Source organism: Pantherophis guttatus, chromosome 4 (assembly GCF_059756535.1).
Source record: "Pantherophis guttatus breed Tessera chromosome 4, ASM5975653v1, whole genome shotgun sequence".
Taxonomy (NCBI): Eukaryota; Metazoa; Chordata; class Lepidosauria; order Squamata; family Colubridae; genus Pantherophis; species Pantherophis guttatus.
The window spans coordinates 127,821,195-127,842,383 of NC_142066.1; the positions used below are offsets into that span (position 1 = coordinate 127,821,195).

General features: G+C 36.2%; 1 protein-coding gene across 1 annotated transcript; it reads right to left on the reverse strand.

Moving 5' to 3' along the window:
* Positions 1–1,804: 1,804 nt before the first annotated feature.
* On the reverse strand, positions 1,805–19,197 carry MIOS (meiosis regulator for oocyte development). Its single transcript, XM_034402513.3, has 12 exons — positions 18,819–19,197; positions 18,319–18,429; positions 15,585–16,948; positions 14,954–15,052; positions 14,264–14,521; positions 11,806–11,975; positions 10,894–10,959; positions 10,216–10,374; positions 7,746–7,898; positions 7,272–7,476; positions 3,669–3,798; positions 1,805–2,706 (listed from the first exon to the last, which is right to left on the reverse strand). The coding sequence occupies exons 3-12, from the start codon at positions 16,870–16,872 to the stop codon at positions 2,610–2,612; spliced, it is 2,625 nt and encodes an 874-aa protein (XP_034258404.1). The 5' UTR covers positions 16,873–16,948; positions 18,319–18,429; positions 18,819–19,197; the 3' UTR covers positions 1,805–2,609.
* Positions 19,198–21,189: the final 1,992 nt, after the last annotated feature.

Sequence of the window (21,189 nt, forward strand, 5' to 3'; positions counted from 1 at the left end):
TTATTCTACTATATGATAGACCAAATGTTGTAAGCCAAGTGTTTCTATATATCCTGAACTTGTGATTTTTCATCTCCTTAAAATTATCTTGGGGAAAACATTTTTGATTGATTCTGCTTCAAGCACACATTGCACACAAGCAGTACTATGAATGCTTTAAAAGTATTGCAATGTTCTCAACAATTGGCTATAAACTCCTTGGATTTAAGGTACTGACAACTTTCCAATTTTTATGAAATTAATGATTGTTTTCTGCAAAAAGGGAAATATATCTATGATGATTTTGTGACTAATACACTCTATGTGTGTTCAACACAACTTGGTAAGGGGAAAAAAGAAAGAAATGTTCCATCCACTTGTTTAAGTTATTGGACTATTTAAATTAGTTATATAGCACAAATAGTATATATAATACTTTATAAATTAATTCAAATAATATAGAACAAATTGGAAGGGGTGAACATTGAAATAACATGATCTTCATTAAGAATGAAAATTAATGCAATAAGAGATCTTAATCTAAAGACAGGCAAATAAAGAAACGGAAAATTATAGTATTATACAGATATTTAATAAGAAAATTTGAATGCAGCAAAACAATTTGTTTGTGTGTGTGTGTGTGTGTGTGTGTGTGTGTATGTATATATATATATATATATATTTACTAACCATAAAATGCAAAATAATAATGATCCAAAATTAGGCGATGCTCCACTCTTCTTTTCAATATATTAAATCTTAAAAGTATATTGAAAAGGCAAAAATGAAGTGTAACTTAATGTTTCAATACAGAATTACAGTAAAAGCTTAATCTAATAATCATAATCAAAACTATGCAATCAAATCAAGCATTTATCTTAGTTAAAATGGAAGCAGCAGTATTAATGGAATCCAAGTAGTTGTAATGCCTACTAAAACTTCTCTGAGTTATTGTTTTACAATGAGGACATAGCTTTAGGAGCTGATATGAAGAGCTTTCCACTATTGCAATAGAACTTAGTTGAGAATTCTGGAAGAGGCAAATCCAAGCTATTTGGAAGTTGCCAGATTGGTAAAGGATAATCTAGAACTAAGTTTCTTAACCTTGGCAATTTTAAAATATATAACAAATTAAAAACACAAAATTTTGATTGGAAGTAGTCTGAGAAAATCTACATATCACGCAACAGAACTCTATACATAAAAATAAATATAATTTTATCCCTTAAGGATTTTTTTCCTTATAAACAAAGTATGCATGTAGATGTTGCTCACATCCTGGGTACAAATAGAGGCCATTTCCATAAATGATACATTTTCTATATTCCTTTCATATGTGCCCATTATCTAGGTTTCTGAAGAACATTTTTCATACAAAAAGGTTTTTTTTTTCAAAAAACAGAAAAGAAGCAAAGAATTAAAGTATTGTGTAATTCTTAGATCCTAACCTGCACAATACAAAATTTAAAATTGACAATTAATTAAGTGTTATATAAAGCAGTTACTAAATTGCATTGAAAGTAGAGGGTTTCTAGTTATCTATTGAAATTTTGAATAACATACTTGTTATATTATTAATTGATAGAAAATATGTAGACTAATAAGTACACCAGGATATACCAAATGTTATCCAAATGAATTTCCACTCATGCAGGATGGTACTTCCCTCCCCTTCCTGATTTTAGAGCAGGGGTCTCCAACCTTGGCAACTCTAAGATTTGTGGACTTCCAACTCCCAGAAAGTTGGAGACCCCTGTCCTAGAGCACTGAATGTACAAGGGGTAAAAAAAAAAAAGGAATTTTATCAGCAAGACCATAAAATGAATTAACTTGTTATTCCAATCAGTTTATTTTGTTGTTGGTAACATGTTTACAAAGCTTCTATTGTATGTTTAACAGATTTTAATCAATGGAGTGAAATACTTGCAGTGAAACATTTGGTGAAAAAATCATTAGTATAATAATGGCAAGTGGCACCTTTATCAGTGATTAAAGCTATTTTTTTCAGATTGTTCTTCATTAAAATTCTGTGATAGAAATGACTGTCCTAACTCAAAGCAATATTCAGATTAATATACTGATTCACTAACTGAAATTTACTATTTATTCAAACAAAGTAAAACCTAAGCTAATCAAAAGATTGTCACAGAATTGTAGCTAACTGTATTGTACTGTGAGCAGATAAAATATAGAAACTTTCTCAGATATAAGAAAAAATACTAATAGAAAAAGTGTAAAATGCATCTAAAATGCATTTATTTGCCTCCCAGTGAACAGTTTCCTGGAAGTTTATAAAATTCATAAAAAGAGTGCTCAATGGTAATTCATCTTAGTTGGAAGTCTCATGGTGCAGATAGTGTAAGTCTTCCTCTGCATTTCAATGAACCTTCTGAAAAGAACTGCTTCACAAATCACTGAATAAAACCCACATGACACGTTTGAAAAACTCAATCCAGAAGAACTCGGTTATGCAAAGCACATCAAAAACCATCTGCACAAATTGCTGATGTGATAAAATGATTTATATTTCTATTATAAGGAAGTAATTAATAACTTGTTCTGAGGTATGTATTTAGACTGTGAAGGACACGTATTAGAGATGTTGTGAAAAGTCTTAGAAAAGGTCTACTTTATGGCTGAACCACCTCTGCTGGGATGAGATTTCCTGTTGTATCCAGCTGCATACACTTACAGGAACATGCAGAAACAGGGCATTCATTATGATCTCTGCATAAGAAGAAAAAGCAAAATAGTATTATTTTGTTTAACTGTAAGAACAACTGCTTTGTTCACATAGTATAAATAAATACCTATGCATATATCTTTCATAAGAAATATGAATATAGTATTTTGATACATGGTAGAAAGGGCTTAGAAAAGAAGATATACATGATTTATGAATTGCTGATAAGTGTAAAATTAACCTCCCAATATTGAAAAATTAAGCGTATAAATAGGATGGTGGAAATTTATTATAGTTTTTTAAGGTTATATTTTATAGTTATGTAATTTTATAGTTTTATGATGATAGGTTAGCTATATTTTTCTACTGAAACATGTTCTAGACTTCCAGGAAAGAAATGGTTAACTGAACAAAAAGCATCTTTGGGACAACCATGACCTGGATGACTGAGAATCTCCACATACTTTTTTTCCATAGCTAAAAGTCTGTGGAGATTCTCAGTCATCCAGGTCATGGTTGTCCCAAAGGTGCTTTTTCAGGAGGCAACTAAACTTTCTTGTTTTTTCTTTGAAGACATTTCACTTCTCATCCAAGAAGCTTCTTCAGATCTGTCTGGACGGTAGGGAATGTCTACAAGGAATATAAATCCTTCCATTCCCCACCACCCAGTCAGAGCTGGAGAAGCTTCTTGGATGAGAAGTTTTTTCTTCAAAGAAAAAACAAGGAAGTCCAGTTGCCTCCAGTTGCCTTCTGAAAAAGCATATTTGGGACAACCACGACCTGGATAACTGAGAATTTCCATACAGATTGAATGTACAGACATTTTTCTTATATTTATTAAATGCTCTATTTTTTCGTTTCTTGATATAGTTCTTAGTTCTACATATTTTGTAGAATTAGAATTTTGCTGATATATGTTGATGTGTAAACATATTAGCTAAAGGTACAGATACATAAGGCTAACAAGGATTCTTGGCTTCACATATTATTGTTTTTAGTTTCTTGCCTGAACCAGCTGAGCATATGTCCAGCATGGCCACCATGTCTGCAGTTGTGACACCAAGTAAACCAGTTGTTGAACTGAGCTAATTTCTTGTCTTTGCTGAGATCCACTTTTTCATCTGACTTGGATCCTCCTTTATGGAAAAAAAATATCAGTTAATTTGCTTTTGTAACAATCAAAATTGCTTACTAAATATTATACTAGCAGAAAAGCTGTTATTAAATCACTAAAGAGAAAATAACAATTTAAAAATCAGCACATAGGATAATTACTTTATGGACACTTTAAAAAAGATAATATAGATACAAATAGCTGAAAAATTTAGCCATGTTTTAAGCATCATGTATGTACAGTGTTCATGTATGTATCTATCATCTGAAACTATAAAGACTCCAAGTAACTTAAAGAATTTACATATAAAATGCAATACAAATCAATATCTCAATTAAAAATAGTAATCAAATTAAATTATATTTCAATGTTAAAAATTATAAGAAATTTATTGAGAAGAGCAGAGCTTATATTTCTAATCCACAAAGGCCTTTTTTTTTGCTTGCTTAAGAAGGCTATAATGATGGGGCTTTCCTTGTGTCAAGGGAGCAAACTGAGGGGAGATGCTACAGAAAAGAGGAGAATCCATGCTGGATTCTTCTCACTATATTTCCTGGTAATTATCTCTCATCCTCTTCTCACTGTACTTCCTGGTAATTAACATTCTTAGCAAGCATTCCCTGGTTATTCTAAGTACAAAGGGAAGAAACTTTTGGGAAAGATTCCTGGGTATTCCTAAAATACCCAGGCCTCAAGCCATATAAGACTTTATAGATAATGATCACTAATTACTGCTGTTGTTGCAACTGTCCCCTGAACATGAATGTAACTGTACTTTGGACCAGTTGAATTTTCCAAATAGTCTTCAAGGGCAGCCCCAGGCATAGCAAGTTGTAGTAAATCAATCTCTAAATGAAATTAGTGCATATTCTTCCTGGTTAAGGCCACAACTGATGGTCCAGTGAAGCTATGTCATGGTCTTTTCCTGACTTTTGAGCATGCGCCACATATTCAGGACTATTCCCAGATTGTCATCCTGTTCCTCCTGTGGAGCACAATCCTACCAAGAATAAAAAATGGTGCAATCCTGCAATCAAATGGTCTCCTAATCAAAAGATACCTTGTCTAATTTAGGTTGAATCTGAGTCTGCTTTACCCCATCCAGACACCTACATCATGGCTTCTACCACAACTTGTCACATGAGTTTCTGGTAGAGATATGTACCAGTCTATTATCTGCTTATTGATGACACCTCACCTCAACAAACAGTACAGGAAGACCTTCATTGTGAAAAAGGATTCAAAAATAAAAATTGTCATGTTATTTGTCAGATAGGATGCCTCTTATTTTATGCAGCAGCTAAAGTAAATAGTTTCCCTCATGCATATTTGTGTTATGAGTTTACAAAGCAAAGAATAGAATTCCTGAATTAATCCTGCACGAACAAGACAGCTTTGGATTGACAATTCTCCCATGCCAAACAATAAGTTGAGGCAAAGCAAAACAGCATTCCTAGATTTCAGTTATGATTTTGTTGTTGTTGATGTGAGCAGTACAAACAAGCAGTTCTTGAGTTATGAGGGCAATTTAGGACTGGAATTTCCATCACTAAGTGATGTAGTGATGAAGTGCGGTATCATATGACCACATCATGAAGTGATGGCAATCCTGGCACTCCCTGGTGCCATTGTAACCCCAAAACCACACAGGTTAAACAGGAAGAGGCAGTAGAAAGAATAGAGTAGAGTAGAGTAGAGTAGAGTAGAGTAGAGTAGAGTAGAGTAGAGTAGAGTAGAGTAGAATGTCAGGGTTCCAAGTAACACCCCCAACGAAAGAAGACTCCGAGGCTAGAAATTCCTCAAAGTTCCACTTTATTAGAGGTGTCACATTGGCATGCCCAAAAGAAAGAAGTCCCTTCTCCTGCACCCACATGTCCATCACATGGTCCAATCAATGCACCATCCCAACTGGAGATGCCACTCCAGGTGCAGGCTGAACATCCTTGACTTCCAGAGAAAATAATGTTGTTATGGCTAGATATCTCTACAACTCCATGCACTCCCCCCTCCCAGTTTCCCACAGCACTAAGTGTGGCAGCGCTGAAGATCCAAAGAAAAAGATGGCCTCAAGGGATGACGTAGAGTAGAATAGAGTAGAGTAGAGTAGAGTAGAACGGAACGGAACAGAATGGAACAGAAGGAAGGGACATTGAAGGTCTTCTAGTTGAACTCCCTGCTTAGGCAGGAAACCTACACCATTTCAGACAAATGGTTATCCAGTCTCTTCTTAAAAACTTCCAGTGTTAGAGCATTCACAACTTTTGGAGGCATGTTGTTCCACTGATTAATTGTTCTGTCAGGAAATTTCTCCTTAGCTTTAAATTGCTTCTCTCCTTGATTAATTTCCACCCATTGCTTCTTGTCCTGCCCTCAGGTGCTTTGGAAAATAGCTTGACTTCCTCTTCTTTGTGGCAGCCCCTGAGATATTGGAACACTGCTATCATGTCACCCCTAATCCTTCTTTTCATAAGACTAGACATACCCAAATCCAGCAAACATTCTTTATATATTTTAGCCTCCAATCCCCTAATCATCTTTGTAGCTCTTCTCTGCACTCTTTCTGATAGCTAGATAGATAGATGGATGGATGGATGATAGATGAATGGATGGATGTAGGAGAATGCCATGGGTAGATGCTACAGAGGAGGCCTTCTAAGCAGAAAAAGCAATGGTGCAAGGTACAATCTTCTCTGCCAGCTTCTCTATTGACATTGCTTGTGGGAAGCTAGCTGGGAAGGTTCCAAATGGTCATGATGTGACCACGGGACAATACAACCATCCTAAGTGCAAACCAATTGCCAATCAGAATCATATCCTTATTGGGATGGTGGGACAGCCAGAACTTCAGGAGAGGGAGGAAGATTTCTGATGCTCTCTGCCAGCTTCCTTGAGGTAAAATCAATAGGGAAACCAGTAGGAAGTCAGACATTGTTCTCAATCCCACTGCTTTTTTATCCACCCTCGATAATTCTGTTTCTTTGTTTAGATAAGGAAACATGAGTTGTCTGGTTTTAATATAAGATAGACAATTAATGAATGCTAACTATTTTTTTCTGAGTCTACCTCCTGGTACTTACCAGAAATACTGGCCTTTTAATTATATTTTACTGTCAAGCAGTTTCAAATTATATCACAGCAAAGAAAATGGAATAAATGTTAATTCAATTCAATTCAAAATCAGCAGCATATTCTAAGACAGTTATTCAAATATTAATGTAATATTTTTATATTCTAGTACATACCATTTCCTACACTACTTCCTATTTTTCAAGCAGCTTATAATGAAAACAGCTGTAAACATTCTTCACACAGTTATATTGGAAAGCCTAAATGAAGAGATGAGTTTTCAACAGACAGCTGAAAATTTTTATAGTAAGAGCTTCCTGAGTTTCATTAATGATATACAAAGAAAAACAATTTAAGAATTCAAACAATCGTTTTTCAGAGCTAGAAATCTTTGAATTAAATGAACAATTTCAAACTAGGGAGACACACCTGGGCAGCAGGAAACTGGAGTACCCATATTTATCAGACAAAGAGCACAGCGAGGAAGAGGTTTGCGGCAACCAGGACAACTTGTGACTTTTGATTTGGTTGGTGATCCACTTACACCATACTGACTGAAACCTCGGCCTTGATGTGGTATAGTTGAGCAGCTATAAGATATTGATTTTCCACAAAAGTTGCAACTTACAAATACCTAACAGGAAAAAAAATAAAGCATACATCTTCCTTATATCATAAAAAACACAAAAGCAAATTATTTCCATTATAACATTAATATAACCTGAAACCCTAATATAATATTGACAAAGGTATCTGTTTTACTAAAGCTCATCCATAAATGGAAGATTAGCACTGGGCTGTAAAATGTAACAAGCAAGATAGTGACATACTTCAATTAAGGTCCTTAAAGATGCTATCTTAATTAAATTACTACACCGCCAGAAAAATTATAACCATACTTACCTGTGCTAAAGGTTTTGAGCTGGGATCCAGTTTACTTCGATGGATGTCAAATTCGGCTCGTTTATGCCAAAATCTCCATGCATCCAACAGATTCCGGTAACTTTCAATCCAATATTGAACTCGCTCATCTTTGAGCACTTCAGAGGGAGAACCCTAAAAAGATAGATAGCAACAAAACAATTGCATTCAAGAACAAAATAAAATTTCAAAAGCATTGCAGCGAGACAGTCGGGGAATAGCGGGTTCTAATAAGCATTGTGAAATCCCAGTCTGACAAGCTGCTGCTGAGGGGTCTTCGAATCAGATCTATCTTGTAGGGACAGAGAAGAAAGAGAGGCACCTCAGAAGACCAAGTGGAACAGGCAAGTTCCTTGGAGGTCAGAGGAAACTCTTCGACTCGGCAGCGGAGGCAGTGGCCATTGCGGCCTTCATTAAGCTGGGGCAACCGGACCAGGTTTTCCGCAGGAGCGGTGATTTGAATGGAGTACTAATGCTGGGTGAGTGATTGCCAGCTCATAGGCAAAAAAAAGAAAAAGATTTTTAAATTTGTTAAAGGTGCCCTAGCAAAATAACAGCGGCTAATGGGCGCGGCGGAAAAGAAGAAGACTAAAGCGGAAGTTTAAAGTGACAAAACCCAAAAAGAAAATTAATTTTTGGACTAAAATATGTGGAGAAATTTAAAAATTAGAAGAAATAAAAATCCATAATAGGTGTGAAGAGGACTGAAAAGAAATTAAAAAGATTTTTGTTGAATGTTGAAGAAAGAACAAAGAGGAACTTAAAATTAAAGCCCTGTAGTAGAAGTCTTTTTCAAAAGAAAAAGAAAAGGGAAAAATGGACTTTGCAATCTGGATTGGATTTTAAATTGACTTTATTGAAATACAAAATAAAAAAGAAGAGAAAAAATTAATAAAGATTGATAATGTGTATTGCAAACAAAATGGATACTTTTTTAGGCTGTTGATTAGAATTGTGGATTGTAGAGAGACACCTAAAGGCAAAATAAGATCATTACAACACGTAATCAAGATATTGATTATGAAAAATCAAATGATCATGTGGGTAGTAATAATGAAAAGGAAAGGAATACTGGGAGTAAAGGAAAAAGCTTAGAAATAGAGGTGAACTTTAAAGATTACATTGAGATTAACAATGGAAAAAATAGAGATGATGGACAGAGACAAAGAGGGAAAAAAGAGGGGAATAGAAAGAATATAAAAAACTTAAATGATTACACTGGGATTAACAGTGGGAAAATAAAAAGGAAAAAGGGATGGAGAATAACGGGAAATACAGGGCAAAATAGAAGAAAATAGATAGAAAAAGATGGGGAAAGAAAAAGAAGAAAATAAAAAAAATGGGAGAAAGGGAGAAATAAATAAAAGAGGAATATGTTGTATACATTTAGAATTAAAAACTGAATTGAAGTAAGATTTATAGACATAATGGATTTTAGAAAATGCAACAGTTGAGATTGTGATGCTTGGAAAGTACTGAATTGTAATAATGAAATTAATTAAAATACTGGAAATCAAGCTGAAAACTAATTTTGTTTTTAAGTAAGTATAAAGTAATGGATATTACATGGATTTATAAATGAATTGAAATAAGATTTAGAAATACAAACAAGTTTAATACATGTGATTGTAATAGATGGAATATTTTTAATTGTAATTATGGAAATTGTAATAATTGGAACATTTTTAATTGCAATTTTGGAATTTAACTAAAAAAATTGGAAATGATATCATATTGTGAATTAATTAGACTTGCTGTTCAATTAGAAATGAGTAAAATATTGTTTGAAGAGGTATAAATACATATATTTGACAAAGCAATTGAAAATTGGATTTAAGGAAATATTGGAAATTACATTATGTTGTGAGATTTTAAATTTAAGGAGTTTAACTCAGAGACGAAAAGGGAAAAATTGAATTCTATTAAGATTAGAGATTAGGATGAAGGGTAATATTGGTTTATAAAAATTAGAGAGAATGAATATTATGGCAAAAAGTGAATATATAAATGGTGTTGGAGATGACTAAAAATTATATAAATTTATGACCTGGCCAATACTCTGTTCAGAAAAAATGCATTATATGTTTGTTTATGTGTGTGTGTGTGTGTTTGTGTAAAAATCTTTTTTAAAAAAGAACAAAATAAAATTTCTGATAAAGTTAAAAATTATGGGTTATTTTTTTGCAAAAGTTAAAAAAAACCTAGCTAATCTTCACAAAAAATAATTCTGCTTCTATTTTATATACCGTCCCCAAACTTGGAAAATGATTTAGAAATAGTGGGAATGTATTCACAAAATATTTTACTGAAGATACCACATAGATCATAAAATGAAACAATAGAATGAGAAATGATTTACCTCAAAGGCAAGCAAGAACATAAAAGTGTGAAGGAAGCATAGTATTTTCACAAAATGTTGAATCTTGAGATTATTTAAAAAAAAGATACAAACCTGCAGCATACAATAGCTTGCTGTCTGAACATCACCTGTTCTATCTACATAACTTTCCATCAAATCAACTCCATCATCTGTGAGTCCTGTCAGTAGGATTCCTTCAAGATTTCCAGCCTCTTTCATTTCATTTGTTAGTTTTTCAACGAATCTGTTTAGCTATTAAAAAAATATGATTTTCTTAAAGTCTTTAACCTGTTATTACCTATTTCCCACCCACACAAATGTGGCATGCCTCTGTATGGTATTAAATGTACATGGTGTTAAATTTCTCTTAATATGAAATCCATTCATTAACATGAAATGTCTGCAATGAAAACATCCAAGCTCAGAGATGACCAAAGACTTGTGTAGTCTCTATAAGCCATGAAATGTGAAATTCAAACTCTAAATGTTCTCAACCAAATTTAGACTGGGAAATCTGGGAGTTCAAGTCTGCACATCTTTAAGTTCCCAAGGTGGATACATATCGATCTACAGACACACTGATGCCCAGAATAGTACAAAATAGTAACCATTTTGATATAATTCAGTTCTTGGCCTTATTACTTCTCCTTCACAAAGATGATCAGAAATTTGGAAAAGTGTGTAATTATTTGTTCTTTTCAACATAGTGTATTTTCTTGAAAGAACTTGGAATAAAACAGAAAAAAATAGCAGCACATCTGATCATCTTACCTGTATATCAGTTAAGAATTTACAAGCAAACGCCACTCTGTCTCGTACAGCTACATTACTTTCATTCTGAAAAAAAACAACACATATATATGTATGTATGTATATTTTCTATAATCTAAAAATGACTCTTTTTTCATGAAAAATGAAGTAACAAGTAGGACAGTTCATGTTTCTACTATAAAGTATCTATTGCAATTTGAAAAATATAAAATATAAAGGTAAAAAAAGATAAAGGAGTCCCTGTGAATTTTACTTCATTAGTCATTGCTGATTATATGGGGTGGTGCTCATCTCTGTTTCAAGGCCATTCAGTCAGCCCTCTCCAAAGACAATTCTGCAGACATGTGACCAGCATGACATGATGGAGCACTGTTACCTTCTCACTGAAACAGTACCTATTTATCTACTTGCATTTGCATTGTTTCGAACTGCTAGGTTGGCAGGAGCTGGGTTGAGGATGGGAGCTCACCCCATCATGTGGCGCTCGGGTCTCAAACATAGGCAGCTGGCTTTCCAGCTGACACGCTCAGAATCTTAATCACTGAGCCATCACACCACCATACTAAATATAAAAACAGTGTCAAATTCTTTAAAAAAGGATACATTTTGATTAATCTTTCATTTTCTAATTGCCTAACTACTAGTATATATTTTGGATCAAGCAATCATTTTTCTGACTACCTTCTCACAAATGTCAGGGATTTTTCAAAATATTTTGTATCAGAGCAAGGACAATGCAAAGAAAACCTACTTTCAGCTGCACAACCACAACACATTTCTATTATTGTCTGAAAGGCTCAAAATTTATATCACTTTAACTGATAGATTAATCTCCTAATTTGACACTGAATAATCCATATTTGCTGCATAGTATTTCAACAATGATACAGTTTTTAATTTAAAAAAGCTTACCAAAACCCCATCATAACAGCCTGATTCACTGGTCAAGAAAGCAAACATGGCACATAAGTAAGGATTGTTCAGCTGCAACCTAAGAGTGCTGCACATTTCTCTCCACAAGGAATTCTTTTCATCTGTATAGCCTGACAATGCCATAGCCACCACATTAAGATTTAGATCACCTGCATTGCAAAAAGACAATAACCCTAAAGTCAAAAGAATAACTAACAACATAGTAAACAACTAACAGCTCAAAATACGTTTCAAATTACATCAAAGTTTTATTCTGTGAAATACATTAATCTTTTTTTTTTAATAAGAGAAATAGTAAAAGAAAAAAACCTCTTTTCCCACAATATCAATAGAGGAAGAGAAAAAAAATGAAGTTTGGCTTATCTGCAGATGGGCTTATATGTGAATCTATATGGGAAATATAGTACTTTTAAAAATGTATTTCCATGTACATGGGCAAACTTAAATTTTTTAGGTGCACTTTGGCACTTAAAATTCTTGGTGTCCTCAATTTACAACAGTTCACATAGTGATCATTTGAAGTTACAATGGCACTAAAAAAAGTTACTTATAACTGTTTTTCACACTTGCAGCATCCCCATGGTCATATGATCAAAACTCAGATGCTTGGCAACTGACTCATACTTATGACGGTTGCAGTATCCTGGGATCATGTGATCATCTTTTGCACTTTCTGACAAGCAAAGTTAATGGGGAAGCTGGATTCACGTAACAACTATATTATTGCAGTGATTCACTTAACAACTGTGGCAAGAAAGGGCATAAAATGGGGCAAAACTCACTTAACTGTCTCGCTTAGCAACAGAAATTTGCAGCTCAGTTATGGTCATTATGTTGAAAACTACCTGAATTCGCAAGTCTATGCAGTTTGGTGATTCAAATGAAGCAAATATGATAAAAATAAAAAATAATAAACTGAAAAAAGGAAAAGATCCATGCAATAACTATTGATAGCAATATAAAATTCAATCCTTAATGTATACTATACTGAATGTTCTTAATATTTGCAGAGAGAGATTTAAAAAATAAATAACAGTCATATATTGAACTCATTCCTTAAAATCAGGAGTTTAACTTTCCATTTATATAAAATTATCCTCTATGTTACATCATGATGTTGTGGAGAGTCCCTGAAGTCTTATCTGACCATTGCCAAGAGAACACAGACAGTCTGTCCTTGAAAATAGTACATTGCAATAATGAATAAGCAACCTTGATCAGCTCAGTGTGTCCTTGGTTCCTTATGCCTGACGCCCAGACTCAACAGAGCCAAAGTTTTTCAGGAGGTGACAAATTCAATTTTTTAAGAATATAGTTTGAAATAACATTAAAATTGTTAATTATATTTCTTCCCAATATTGTATTGTAAATGTATTGTAATAATTACATGTAATTATTTGGAACTAAAACAGCTACAGCTGGACATGATCAGATCATGACTTTATAAAGGTAAAGGTTCCCCTTGCACATACGTGCTAGTCGTTCCCGACTCTAGGGGGCAGTGCTCATTTCTGTTTCAAAGCCGAAGAGCCAGCGCTGTCTGACGTCTCCGTGGTCATTTGGCCAGGGATTCGAACCGCTGAACTGCTGACTTTTCTGATCGACAAGTTCGGTGTCTTAGCCACTGAGCCACCGCATCCCTCATGACTTTATAAAAAGCCTTTAAATTTCTTACAATGCTAACAGGAAAGGGAAAAAATAAAAGATCCATTCTTTGAGGGCTCAATAAACTTGAAATAATTCTTGAATTAATTTTTAGATAGGTATATTTTACAATTTCTTAGCATTTGGCCCTGCTGATTCTGTAAAATTACTCTGAATCAATCAACTGAGTTGGGTACCAATCAACTGAGATGAACTATGTAAGGTCGCAACTGGATGGACCTGAGCATTCACTGGCTGGATGCCCTTCTTAATTCAATGCAGAGTTCACAGCATATTTTTTTCTTTGCACTCTAGGAAAGAAACATCTGCTTCTACCTAGGACTGAACTCTCTACCCTCCAAGTGGGAAATGAGCATCTTCACCACTAGGTCATCACACCACTCTTGTTCAAGATACCTGAATTTTAATTTTTATATAGTGTTAGATGAATGACAAAGTTATGGTCCAAGTGTTTCCTCAAGCTTGGATCTAAAGAATAACCAGGAGAAAATAAAAGTTATTAAACACAATCCCACAGATTTTTGTGCAAGCCATGGGACTAAACAGTTTGATAGCAAATCAATTTCATACGTTCTACAAATAGCAGTATAACTTTAAACTAGGTACCAGTTTTCTTATCTGTCATTCTATAATTCAGCCCTTGAATCAACAAAAGATATTTTTTGTACCTTTGGATTGAACAGTGTTTAAAGCCATCTGATTAACAGATAAGTAGATAAATAATATTCAGCATGAACAAACACTGTATAAGTGGCAGTACATCATAACACACCTTTGCCAGAAGATGCTCCCTTGTTCATTATCTGTATTGCTCGTCGGATGTCCAAATTGAATAACGCTACAGCAGCAGCTCGCTCCCAGTCTCCTTCTTGCTCTAAAGAGCACAGAAAGGGTTCCACATCCAGATCTGCCCCCTTCTTTACCCATCCACAAAGCTGCAATGCCAATGATCTTTCTTCACTCATATACTGAATAATATCTGCATGTCTGTCAGATCCACTTCGGCTATGCCTCATGTTCTCTGTTGTTCCTGAAAAGGAATTACAGATTGACTGTATATACAATAAGCACAACTTCTTAATATTTGAATGCACTATGTTAAATTTATCATTAAAATATAGGCCTTGCAACAGTCTTTTAGCATTGTTGTATTCACAACTTATCATTCAATCATGATATTAATTATAACAATGCAATGAATTGGATTCAAAGAGGAAAAGATGATGCAATATGTTAAATGCACCATGTTGCACCTATAAGCACCTCTCTAAATCAAATGTTACTTTACCTTGAATCAAATGGCACACCTGCAGGTCCATGGAAAGATGTAGTTTCTATAGATATAGAAGCTGTCAATGGATCATCTGTAATATTGACTAGGTCATAAAGGAAAAGCCTAAAAGACGTTCACTTTTAAATTATTTAGGATGTTACCAAATAATAATATGCAAAATAAACTTACCCATAGAAGTTTTCACTATAGATTTGATGCCTGCATAAACCAAGGATCCTTTGTTTCCTGTGAATTTCTGATCCATATCATCAGCATATTGCTTCATAAGTATTTTCCAGTATAGGAAATAATAAGATGATGTGTGAGGCAAAAACAATATTGTATTTGTTTATTAATATTCCTTGTTTTGCTACTGAATTAGATGTGATATCATTAAGAAACCAACTTTGACTTGGTTTTCTTGATCCAAGGAATTGTACAAATGATTTGTACAAGATTAGTGTAATCCTTTCAGTAATTAATAGCTAAGAACTATGCAATAGCATAAACTATGCAATTGCATTTGTTATATGCAATAGATATAACAAATATCTATTATCATTAATGAAACTCAGAGAGTATCTTTCTTTTCAGTCTTAAAATAATCTACCAAAATCCAGATTTCTTTAGACAAATTAAGTAAGCCATTAATACTGTTTTATATAATGATGCATAATGCCAGAGCCCAAATGTCACCTTATGTTAAATTGAAAAAAGGGACCACCCCAAATATATTCTGCAAGAAATCCATATGTTTCAGAGAGGTCCCTGAATGGCAGGAATCAGTCATCCTGTGCAGCAAATACTATTTTAAGGATATAGTGCAGAGTGTACCAAAGTGACTTCAGTTGCGGGTCTTCACTTCCTGCAAGAATATGGTTTCTCCAGACCTGTTCTGTGTCTAGGCCATATCTGGATAAAGCCCTGAGGCGCATTTTGGTGGCTATGTCTTTTTCAAAAGATCTAGTTTCTTCTGTGCATTCATACAAATGTCTTCCACAAGCCCACATTAAAGAAGTAACTGGACTCCATGCCAGAGAGATTCTTTCAAACACAGTGAAATCTGACATAGTCCTGTTAGAAGCCACAACAACCATTCGATTTTGACTTGAGGGATGCCATGCAAAGGAAGCAATATAGTGTTCACAAGGCTGAACACTTCTTTCAATGATTGTAGGTTCTGTTTCATCCCCTATTGGCGTGGGAGTATGCTGCATATCATAGAGCTTGATGACATTACTATCTCTGGTTAAAGTAGCTAATAAACCAGTTCTTGTAGGACACCATGCTGCTTTTATTAAAGGTTTTGGTTGTTCCGTCAGCGTTAGTACAGGTTTCTCAAATTTTCTAAGGTCCCATATGGCAACCTGACCTTCATAGAAGGAAGCCACACGATCATGGAAGTATGGATCGACAGTAACACCCTGAACAGCTTTGGTATTCACAAACATTTTTTGGCTTGTGTTTCTAAGGTCAAAAATAGCCAGGTTTCTGTGCATTCCAGCTAAAAGAAGTTTTTGATCTCGTGGAAGCCAACAAAGAGAAAGACAAGCATCATTCTGACCTAATTCATACAGTGATTTTGTTACGACCAATCCTGATTCAATATCACTTGAAAGCCTTAATTTTTCAGCAGCAATTGAAATTTCTGGAGTGTATTTACTACTTATATCCCAGATCAATACTGAAAAATCAGCTCGATGTTTATCCAAGCCAGCAGCAAGCCAGTTACTGTCCAATGGATTCCATGCCAAGGTATTACACTGCCGAGCATGCTTTGGAACAAATTCTTTTCCTATCAAATCTTTGCATTTTGAATTGTGGTCTTGGCCAAGGCTAGTCAAGACAACTCGACCATTAGCTTGCCCAACTGCCAGTAGACATTCAGGGTCATATTTTGGATACCAAGCCACACATTTCAAATATGGAGTCTCTGAATTAATGGACAAAAGAGTAGCTGCAGTTTCTTCAGATAAACGCAATGATCCTGCTTTGAGTTCTGAATTTACTGCAGATTCAATACGATAGAGACTGAGTTCCGAGTCACATAAAACAAATCTATCAACATGGTGTGGAGCCCACAGAATATCAGGTTTGGAGCCACTCATGTCTGTTCCTCCAAATTGAATCAGGCAGCTTAAAATGTTGTTGGGAAACTAGAGCCAAGTTCACTCATATGGACCCCTTTTTTAAAAAGAAAGAAGAAAAAAAATAGCCAATGTTATATTATCAATGACTTTACATCATTCCAAATAAGCATTGTACAGTAGCATTCACGTTTCTTCTTCCCAGTTGGCAATTACACAACCAATTTTTTTTTCCGAATGGTTTACTAATTCAGCATCATTGTTCAGAAATTCAGATGGAACCTAGGATTTTAAAAAGCACTTAAAATCAGACTTTGGTGCCAGGCCTAGGGTTAATTTTTTGAGGGAAGACAAGGGGGGACAGTTGCTATACTGTGTTTTAATATATGTTTTTAATCTGGGTTGCTTAGTTTTGCCTGTGTTTTTAATTATCTTATTTTATATTAGATTTTATAAGCTACCCAGATAGAGTGCTAAAGTTAGAGTGCTAAACTATAGCACCCAGTTAGAGTGCTAAACTATAATGAATTTAATGAAATAACTCAACAAGTTATTTTTTATTAAAGCTTCCTTCCAATCTTAAGTAAAAAATAACCACATGTACCTATAGATCAGTGTGTGCCGAAAGCGTGTGCGCCGGCATCCATTATGCAATGCGCGCCCACCTGCGCATGATCCCCATGCTCCCCCCGTGCATGCAACCCTCCCACTCCCCCATCTCCTGCACATGCACGACCCCCCCCCCCGTTTTTGGCCTAGCAGGCCTCCCTGCAACCTCCTAGGCCCAAAAACTGCTTATGCGGGGCAGGCACACCCCCAATGCCCAGTTTTGGGCTTAGCAGGCCTCCCTGCAGCCTCCTGGGCCCAAAAACAGGCTATGGGGAGGCACGCCACACTCCCATGCTCCGCCCCTGCCACCTGTGCATATGCACGCAACCCCTCTGCACATGCACACACACACCCTGCGCATGTCCCCTGCCCCCGCGAATCCTGAAAATCAACTGGCTGGTGGAAGGTGTTGGCATGTGCAGTGGAGCTAAACTGGGCAATGGCTCGTGTTCCCACAGAGAGGGTTCTGCGTGCCAGCTGTGATACACATGCCATAGGTTCGCCATCATGGCTACAGATTGTCTGCTGACTTGCACTTTTACTGCTCACATGCCTATACAATTACTGTAGTCCTCAGTTAACGACCACAATTGAGCCCAATGTTTCTATTGATAAGCACAATTAAGTGAATCTGCCTTCTCCATTGACTTTGCTTGTAGAAGGTGGCAAATGATCACATGATCCCAAGACACTGCAACCATTTATAAATAATGTCCGTTGCCAAGCTTCTGAATGTTGATCATGTGACCATAGGATGCTACAATGGTCATAAGTGTGAAAGACAGTCATATGTCACTTTTTTCCGTGCCACTGTAACTTCAAACCGTTGTAAACAAATGATTATAAATTGAGGGCTACCTGTAATCCTTTTGCTCGCTTTGTTGACTTTTCTTACTGGATGGTACAGTAGAAAAGGTAGGATCAATTCTCAGGTAACGTCAAGAGAGTAGAATATGAGGCAGCTACTTTCTAAATCAGAGATAAATATTACATATGAAAGTTTTTAGTAGATTCTGGGAACTGCACTTTAGCAATACCTTCTAGAGGCCATCTCATACTCCACACCACTTCATTATTACGTTATTATTGTTTTTCCACATTAAAAGCAGCAAGTTAGCAATGCGTTCCCACCTACCGTGAATTCAACTGAGCGGTGACAAATTTTAGAGGAAACTCCATTATCCACCAAGTACAAGATTTGAACGTTAGAGAATTACGAGCACCGCAGCGATCATTAACAACTTTGCAACATCACGGAACAACAACAACAACACGGGACTTAGAAGGACCTTAGGAATGTTAACGCACGTTGCAATCTCAGCTCTACCGTAACGTTAAAAAGTCTGAATTATGATTACCGTGATGGAGACGTTCCGTGGCCGCATTTTTTTTTCCGCCTAAAATCAGATCCGGAGGGAAAAATCTGCTCACATACTCGGGATTGGCGGCGATGTATTTATTGTACGCTCCGCGCTCCGGATCTCAGTAAAAGCGCGGCTCCGATTGCTGCCACCGCGAAGTGGAAACCAGAGAAGAATCCCGTGAGCAGGGCAGGTTCCGCTCCGCAACGCCCACCGGACCGCCCGCCGAGAGGCTGCGGGAATTACGCAAATTAAGACGAGAGAGAGAGAGAGAGAGAGAGAGAGAGAGAGAGAGAGAAAATCCTTTCAAAAACATGAAAGCACCTCCAGAACAGTTCGGACTTCCGCCTTCGGAGAACTATCTACTTCCGGCATGGAAGAATAAATGCTTCCGAGATGGATTGGGTGTGGGTGTGGGTGTGGGTGTGTCATATGGGGGATTCCGCTACTTCCCAAAAGCGATGCATGAATTATTTTGGGTGGTCCCGGCTTCCGAATTGCGGGTTTTCTGCGAATGCTGCCAGGTCGGGTTGACTGGCAGTTGCACTGAAGGCCTTTTTGCAAGCGAGCGAAGCAGCCTGTCTTTCTTCCCCCCCCCCCCACTCCGAATCCCCCGAAACAGAGTGCTGAAAGCTCGGAACGGCTGACTGACAACCACCGTTTACATGTCCATCTCTCTTGACACAGCCTGCGATAGATTTGGCTGATCTAGGAAAAAGGGCTAGAGCTAACGAGTTGCCGAAACAAGGCACCGCCAGAAATTTTCATAAAGTCGGAAAAACTTTTAAAAAGACCAACACTATCATATCTGGAAGCTGGACAAACACTAGTGGTCCTCCACATTTTGGCAACCCAGATAATTGGCACACTCAGTTTTAATGGACTCGTTAAATGTCTATGGAGATTCTTGGTCATGGTTGTCCCAAAGGTGCTTTTTCAGGAGGCAACTGGACTTTCCTGTTTCTTCTTTGTAGACGTTTCGCTTTTCATCCAAGAAGCTTCCTCAGCGCTGAAGAAGCTTCTTGGATGAGAAGCGAAAAGTGTTATAATTCTAGTTTAAGCATTCACAAAATTACAGCTTTTTAAAAATATATATATTTATTAAATTTATTTGCTGACCATCCTACCAAACGCAACTTTGGTAGGAATTACAACCTTTAAAGAAATAAAACTATTTACAATAGATAATCCCAATAACTTTAAAAACAAAATTTATAATTAAAGATGTGAAGAAGGAAGCAGGATGCTTGGGGGGGTGGGGGGGTGTTCTTCAGTTGGTCCATCATCCATCTCCAGTGTGATATTCCCCTGTTACGGCCCCAAACTAACCAGCAGAGCTAGGTCTTTAGAAGGCCAAGGGGTAAGAGCAGATTTCACTCTAGGAGACAAGATGTTCCAAAGGACAGGAGCAGGGGTGAAATCCAGCAGGTTCTGACAGGTTCTGGAAAACCGCTAGTGGAAATTTTGAGCAGTTCAGAAAACTGGCAAATACCACCTCTGTCTTGCCCGAATGGGATGGGAATGGAGATTTTGCAATATCCTTTCCCCAGGAGTGAGAAGGGAATGGGAGTTTTGTAGTATCGTTCCCCTGGAGTGGGGTGGGAATGGAGGTTTTGCAGTATCCTTCCCCTGCCACACCCACCAAGTCATGTCCACCAAGCCACACCATGCCCACTAAGCCATGCCCACAGAACCGGTAGTAAAAAAAATTGGATTTCACCACTGGGCAGTAGCCATAGTAGAAAAGACTCTTCTGCTGGACCATGTCAGCCAATTTTCTCGAGCAACGCCTCATTTGCCTTCACAAATGTGGTGATCCTGTCCCATTGGGATGAGACTCAGGTAAGCAGTTGCAGAATGTGATGTGTTATTTTTTTAATTCATTCATAACAGAAAGTATCTCTGCAGATAATATTTAGAGAAGGAATTATATTTGTAATTAAAAATTAAGTTTATGGATTGATTGGACACGTCCAGAATAATTTAGTAACTAGCAACATCTGTTCTGTGCTCAGTTACTGAATAAATTAGATTCAAGTAAACTTTGATCAAATTGCACAGTCATTATTATGAGGTTGCAAATCAAATCTGGGAATAATTTTTCAGCTCCTTTCTATGTATTCATATAGGAAGAAAAATTATAAGAATTACCAAATTTTATTGTAAACCTAGCTATTTAATAGTCCTAAATTAAATTAGTTGCCACTGAAACCCACAAGGTGGAGCTCAATTCATACAGTTGAAAATTTAAGGGCATTAGCCACAGGTACAGTCATGATATGATCTAATACAGTAGAAGCATCAATAAAGTACAAAATTACAAATTTAATGCAACCAATTATCACAAAGAGAACAAGTGCTTGATGTC